Source organism: Solanum stenotomum, unplaced genomic scaffold (genome assembly GCF_019186545.1).
Source record: "Solanum stenotomum isolate F172 unplaced genomic scaffold, ASM1918654v1 scaffold10990, whole genome shotgun sequence".
Lineage (NCBI taxonomy): Eukaryota > Viridiplantae > Streptophyta > Magnoliopsida > Solanales > Solanaceae > Solanum > Solanum stenotomum.
In genome coordinates, this window is record NW_026021343.1 from 36,767 (window position 1) to 44,640 (window position 7,874).

Consider the following 7,874-nt stretch of genomic DNA (forward strand, 5'->3'; position numbering starts at 1 on the left):
AGGGCTGGTTCTCAGTAATCCTAATCTAGTTTGCAAGTTAAGAAAGTCATTGTATGGTTTGAAGCAGGCCAACAGACAATTGTATGACAAGCTTACTCAAGCTCTTAGTTCCAGGGGCTATCAACACTCTTTGAATTATTATTCTCTTTTCTTCAAAAAGACAGATCACTCTGTCACTTTCATGGCAGTGTATGTTGATGATGTCCTCCTTACTGAAACTGATCTAGTTGAAATCCAACAGCTCAAGGCATTCTTACATGACAGCTTCAAAATCAAGGATTTAAGTAAATTACATTATTTCTTGGGTGTAGAAATATTATACAAGGCTGATGGTATCCTCATTTCTCAAAGGAAGTTTGTCCTTGATTTACTCAAAGAGTATGACTATATTACTTACAACAACTTTACTTCACCACTAGATCCAAATGTGAAACTTCACGTCAAAGAAGGGACCTTATTACCAGACCCTACCTATTATAGGAAACTAATTGGCAAGTTGAATTTCCTCACCAACACTAGACTTGACATTGCTTATAGTGTTCAACATCTTAGTCAGTTTATGCAATCTCCAAGAGAACCACACCTGAAAGCTGCATTTTATCTACTAAGGTATCTCAAAAGGGATCCTACTTTGGGCCTTTTCATGTCTAATGATCCCTGCTATACCATCAGAGCCTTTTGTGACTCTGATTGAGCTTCATGTCCTGATTCTAGGAGATCTGTTAGTGGTTACTTGGTTCTTCTTGGCAATTGTCCCATCAGCTGGAAATTTAAGAAACAAGAGGTTGTTTCCTTGTCCTAGCTGAGGATGAATATAGGGCCATCTGAAAGGTTGGTGATGAGCTGGTGTGGTTAGATAGGCTTCTCAAGGAACTTACTGTCCCTTTTTTCCACTTTTATTCCTGTCTACTGTGATAGCCAGTTTGCCTTACACATTGCAAATAATCCTGTTTTTCGTAAAAGGACCAAACATATTAAAGTGGATTGTCATTTTGTGCGTAATCAGTTGAATGAAGGTCTCATTTCTTTACATTACATGCCTACTTCTGATCAGCTTGCAGACTTCCTGACCAAAGCTCTCACTGGTGTTAAGCATACAACTGTTCTTGACAAGTTGGCCGTCCTTTCACCCCTTCCAACTTGAGGGGGGGGGGTATTGAGATATGTAATATGTAGTGTGTTGTATATTTATGTTGTACAATGCATTAGTCTAGCTTTCTGTTTGATTAAGTCGGTTACTTAGTTAGTTAATTGACAGCTGTAGATTAGTCACAGTAGTTTGTTAGATATTTTCCATTCATCTACTATAAATGTACACTTATAGATGGAATGAATTAGTTTTTTACATTCTCACAAACAATGCTTTACAATTCCTTTTTCTCTCTTCTTCGTTCCTAATGCAACAACAGAAGAGAAGTAGCCATGGATGAATCTCAAGCTCTCGATAAAGCTTGATCATCCAATTTCAAAGTTTGACACTTTCTACCTAATTCTTATGTTACATATAGTTTAAAGCTAGACAAAAAAGAGTGATGTCACACCTTCTTTTGACTAACAATAATATTTATCTTTTTTAAATCAATTTTTGATTTTATATCTCATATTAATCAATAATATTTAATGCAGATTAATCATATATATTTGTTTTAAAAAATAGTCCAAAGAATGATTTTTAGTTTTTACCATTACAATCGTTCATAATTATTATCCACAATTATGTGAATGCGTGTCTATGTCTCTATATAGACGTAGAAACGGACAAACACAGTCTACCTACATTTTTAATAAAATCATGTACATTAGATTTAATTAAGACTTGAAATTTCATATATTTAATACATTATAAAAAGTTGTTCGACGAATTTAATGAGCTATTTATGATCGTGCGAAACGCGACTAAGTTCACTAGTAACAAAATAAATTACAATATGGCGTAGTTCTCTTATCTAGCTAAACCTCAGGGGCCAAAATTCATAAATTTGTCGTCATAAAATCCATTAAATTAACGTTACAATTAGTTATACGGCTATCAGAGATCTCAAACTTTTCGTAATTTATTTTCCTTCGTACCATCTTAATATTGACAGGCCAAATTATTTGCTCGTTGGCACCCAATATTAGGTAGGTAGTAAAAATGTAAAATAATGACAAGTTATCACGGTTTTATATTGATGGAGTAAACGGATTAGCCCCATTTTAAAATTAATAGGTAAAACTTACATTGTCACAAATCTTACCAGATCGCCATAATTCAGCAACAAAATCATGGTGTATCGCCATAATTTATTGTGGAAAGTTTTTGTCTACACATTTTTGCTTTAAAATAGTCCAAATCAACTCCATATTAGATATTTAACATTCTAATGTCAAATCTATATGATTTTTAATAGTTAAATTCAATCTAGACATTCAAAAATCAATAAACCTACTTTGTCTTGTTTATAATCAAGCTCGATATTTTCAAGTTTATACAACCAAATAAATTCAAACCAGCCACAAATAAGAAATTAACTTTCTAGAGCCTATATGAAGAAAATTAAGGAGGAGGAAGAGAATCACAAGTTATCTTTAACCAAAAGAAAATTTCTTTTTCTAGTCTCTTATTTTCACAAAAAGAATAATAATGTACGGGGTCGTTTGGTAGAATGTATTAACAAAAGTAATGTTTGCATTAACTTTGTGTATTAGTAGTACCTTGTTAATTACCTTTTTCATGCTATATATAACTAATACACTTTATTGTGTAGTGGGGAGTGTATTATTAATACCATGGACTTTTAGGTATTAGTAATGCAAAGATATTTAATGCATGCATTAGCACTTTAAAGACACAAATATCCCTCAAAAGCACTTTGATATTTTTTTCACCATAATTGTGGATGATATTTTTATAAATAAATATTTTTGTACAATATATGCTATTTTTAATACGCCAAACCAAATAATGCATAAGAAATAATTTAGGTACAATTAATGCAAGCATAACTAATACAAGCATTACTAATGCAAGTATTGCTAACACTCTATTTAACATTTATTTTTATACACTCTACCAAACGACCTCTAGGAGGTTACTAATCATGCTATTCAACTATAAAGCGGTTTAAAGAGTACCGTTCGCACCCTGCTATTTTTTTTGGGCTTCGTGCCATCGAATATTTATATTTGCATTACTTTTGTTAAACGGGCCAAAAGTTAAACACCAACTCTTAATGAAAAACTCTATGTATAAGACCTTCTAGTAATCAAATGACCCAATTTGTATGCCAATTTTAGGATTTAATTGNACCGATAATACATAAAACCGAACCGAACCGACCGATGCACACCCCTACAACTAATGCAAGCATAATTAATACAAACATTACTAATGCAAGTATTGCTACCACTCTATTTAACATTTATTTTTATACACTCTACCAAACGACCCCCTGGAGGTTACTAATCATGCTATTCTCTCTCTCTTCCAGTCACCTCCATCTTCAACTATAAAGCGGTTTAAAGAGTACCGTTCGCACCCTGCTATTTTGTTTGGGCTTCGTGCCATCGAATATTTATATTTGCATTACTTTTGGTTAAACGGGCCAAAAGTTGAACACCAACTCTTAATGAAAAACTCTTATGTATAAGACCTTCTAGTAATCAAATGACCCAATTTGTATGCCAATTTTAGGATTTAATTGCCGAGGCAAAGTTGCAAGAGTTTCCTTTGTGAATTTCTTACATGTGTTGAAACTTCAACCAAAACCAAAACTGACTGACCAAAAATATTTGAGAATCTATGGCCAAACGCTTGCTTAATTAATGTGAATGAGTTGGTGTTCATTCGAAATAAAAGAACACGGAACTTGTAAGCCTGAAAAAAGAAAGAAGCAAAAACATAGTAAGAAGAAAAGACGACAATTGTAGTTTGTGTACAAACAGAAAATTCGCCAGAAGCCTTTGGCATTGACAAATATAAGAGAAATTCTTTTTTCTCTTGCTGATCTCCATTTCTCATCAGCCTCATCAAACTACTACACTTATTACAACTAATATTCAGTATCTCATACAGTGTAAAGCAATAGATACAATTCTGTTTCTTTTCACTTTTTTATGAAGTATTAATTTTGATATTCAAAGGGAGGGGAGTGGGGAAAGGGAAAGGGAAAGGGAAAGAGAAAACTCTCATCGACATTTGGAATTTTCATATGTCTGATATCACTTTTAAAGATTATCTAAGAAAAGGCGAAAAGAAAGAGATGGAATTAATTTGGTAAGCGATTCGCTGTTGCCAAGCTTCAACAACAATTGTTCGTCCCTTCACCGAAGAAGAACAGCACTCTGGCTTCTTCTTATCATTTGCTGTTCTTGCATTACTCTGTCCAAACAAAGGTTTTTCATTCTTGCTGACATCTCATTACCATCCAAAGTACTCTGTGATACTGAAGCAGTAGATAAAGATTCGAATGATGTTGATCTTCTTGTCGCACTAAATTCACTTAACACTCCTTCATTAGTACCATTCCCCACATCTTCCTTGGAATTTCCACTGATATCCATACTACTTAGTTCTAATGACTCGCCTTCGTTTTCAATTTCAAGAGTTAATTCCGTGGCATTCTCTGAAATTCCCGCATGAGCTTCTTCTTCATGTCTCAGCCCTGAATTCTGCAATACTGACATAATTAGTAAAGAAAAGTGTACTCTTTCTAACCGTTTAAACGTTCAAATAAGATAATCGCACACTTAAAACATGATATCAGAGCAAACAACAATTTTGATTCGAGTATCACCACAACTATTATTAAAAAGAATTGTTTACATGCTCTGAAAAAAGAATGTTTAAATGCTGTTTAAGCTACTCTCCAACTAAGCTACACCCACCCCACTATTACATTCACTCACTATACCAAATTGAACACACAATTAAATAAAAGTATATTTTTTCTACAACTTCTAAATGAAATGATAACACGCTTCAAGAATACCTGTTCAGGCAAGGATGGAGTGGCAGCTGGGGCGATGACAATGCCGGCACGGCACATGGGACAATTGGTGTGTGCTCTAAGCCAAGTGTCAATACAAGGTATGTGAAAAGCATGGTTACACTTTGGCAAAATCCTAAGAGTTTCATCTTCTTCAAACTCACTCAAGCAAACAGAGCACTCTGTTCCTTCAATGATTCCTTCTCCTGTTTTATACTTGCAAATCGTGATGGCGCTGATGATTGATGGCTGAAGACCCGCTGTTCTGATATACCATATAGGATGATCCACCATAGGTCCATGAATATCTTCATCAACAATATCACTAAACTCCTCCTCTTCTTCTTCTTCAACTCGTTGCTGCGGTCTTGACAAAATTATTGCATTCCGGATTCTGTAAACCACGAAGCAACAAAAAAGGAAGAAAGAAGTAGCCAACACAGAAAACAGAATAATCAAGAAGATGGAAATAATGGGTTTATGTGGAGATTGAGAAATAGGAACTTTGGGGGTGAAAAAGTTTGGTGGCAATGGTGGTTCGATTTCAGAAAACAGGGGAAAACTACAAATTGGGTAACAAATATACATACATGAAATTGGACAAATTCGAGAAAGATTCTCTTTTGGGTTACAATAATAACTGCTACAATTTTTACCAGTAGAATTATCAAGTGATTCAAAGATCAGCTTTCGATCATGGAATACCATGGCTGCTACTAATTGTTTCTGTGAAGAAAACAGAGCATCATAGGATGATTTTTTTTTGCAGCCTAGTTTCTAACGAAACTGTAACATGGATGAAAGACATTTGTCTTCTTTGTTTGATGTTATTTGACTTTTAGGAAGGCTAGTAATACTAGGCGGCTGCCATTTTTTTCCTGCTTGTCCCACCAAACCTCGACAGGTTTTTGGCAAATTGGACATTTATTACCTGCTCTAATTAAAGACGTTATGGGTGGAAAATGAAAGAGTAAATTTTACATCATAATATATGGAGTTAATTTACTGAACTTTTTCCATGGTGTTATTGAATTTTATTCATTGTAAAATTATTTTATTATATTAAAATAATTGAAATTTACTTAACTTTTTATAAAAATGTTAAAAATTTGCAATCCAATTCTAAGTTAAATTTAAAATTTTCTAACCAAAACGCTAATTTTGAAATAAATTGAATAACTAATCTTAAAAAAAAAGATTAATTTTCATGGTCAAATGTGCTCCTAATAATGATCGACAGACATAAGTACAAATGTGTAATTTTTTTTTATTTGTCTACTTTAAATTTTACACGCCCTCACAAATAATGATTTATATAAATATTTTACTATGATATTTATATTAATTAATGTTTAATGCCTTTGAGTAGAGAACTTTCGAAAATAACTTTACTACCTCTACAAGATAATAGTAGAATTTGAGTATAGTCTATCCTCTTCAAACTCCACGTAGTAGGATTATAGTGGATATATCATTGTTGAATTTTGGATAATTAATTTGAAGATTAACAATTTATTAAGGGAAAATTGTATGAAATATCAAACTATTAATTCAAATTAAATGTTATAGCCATAATTTATTTTAATTGTAATTCACAGCAAACATCTCTTATTTTTGCCATCTGATTCGATATACAATAGCCATTTTTGGTATACAATTAGCCATTTTATACATTTCGGTATAAAATGTGTTTTTTGTTTGGATAAAGCGAGAGAAAAATGTATATACAAATACAAATATATATATATATATTTTTTTTTTTTTTTTTTTTATTATTATTATTATTTTTCGTCTTATACACTTATAATTATACAAATACAAATCTTATTATACAAATTACAATGTATAAATGAATTTATACAAAACTGAACAATTTGTTTAAAATTGGATGTTTGTAGCAAATTATATAAATCAAAAGCTCCATAACAAATTTTAGAAATTATACAAACTATAGTTATAACATATAAATATAATTTTTATGTTTGTTATATGTGAAAGTTATTCATTTATTAATAAGGGTATTATAACATGATTTCTTTTTAATATATTAAAAAAATGAAAAATTTATTTTTAGAATAACGAAGAAGTAAAAGTAATCATAGGCCTAATTTCAGTCTTGTGGATCACTATTGTTTAAGAGAAAAAAAGAAAAGAAAAAAGATCACTATTTGTCCAGAATGAACTATTTCATCTATTTACTTTTGGGGGCAAAATTAGGGTATTATTTTCTGGTAAATTGAAAAAAGTGACGGTGAATCATGCTCTCCTCTAGAATCGAGCGTCACAACACACAAGAGAAAACCAATGTAGTGTGTAGCGTGAAAAATGAATGGAGGTATTGGCCGTTGTTAATTAATTGATTACATTCCTACTTACATCTTTGAATGTGTAGGATTTACTTGTTGCTATGCATTGGTTACAAGTTTGTACATAGTAGGAGAGAGTAGGTCATCAGAAAGGGGCTTGTAAATTCTTCATCAATGATTCATTGGGCTGGGGGGATCCGTGCTTGCTAATTAAGATAATACTTTGCCAAGAGAGATTGCCCTTCCTCTTAACCTAGAAAAACAGGGTGTGGGGTGAAGTAATAAATGACTTTTTGTTAAATAAAGTGATATTATCACTGTATTTCTAACTCTGGGGTTGGCAAAACCATTCACAAGAAAAGAAAAAGAGAAATGTGTAACTTCAGTTTTCTGAGAAGCTGACTTGCTCATACGAGTCTTAAGTCCGGTTATTAGTGAGATCAGACAACACAAGATAGCGGATCAAACATGTTCCTGGGATTATATATCACACGCTTCAAGAGGTATTACTCTATTTACTTTTGAATAAAATGTGACATGTATGTTGTCTATCTTAAATGCAATGATTTTGGATTTTTGCTTCCGCTGTTTATGCATATCT

General features: G+C 32.4%; 1 protein-coding gene across 1 annotated transcript; it reads right to left on the reverse strand.

Annotated features, from left to right (window-relative positions):
• Positions 1-3,940: 3,940 nt before the first annotated feature.
• Positions 3,941-5,828, reverse strand: LOC125849804 (RING-H2 finger protein ATL54-like). Its single transcript, XM_049529776.1, has 2 exons — positions 4,971-5,828; positions 3,941-4,650 (listed from the first exon to the last, which is right to left on the reverse strand). The coding sequence occupies exons 1-2, from the start codon at positions 5,673-5,675 to the stop codon at positions 4,303-4,305; spliced, it is 1,053 nt and encodes a 350-aa protein (XP_049385733.1). The 5' UTR covers positions 5,676-5,828; the 3' UTR covers positions 3,941-4,302.
• Between the last annotated feature and the right edge of the window lie 2,046 nt (positions 5,829-7,874).

Excerpts from the sequence above, each read along its gene's own strand:
- LOC125849804 (XM_049529776.1), bottom strand. The coding sequence starts at position 5,675 with ATGGTATTCCATGATCGAAAGCTGATCTTTGAATCACTTGATAATTCT. Across the intron at positions 4,651-4,970 it reads CTCCATCCTTGCCTGAACAG|AATTCAGGGCTGAGACATGA; the intron begins GTATTCTTGAAG and ends TCAGTATTGCAG.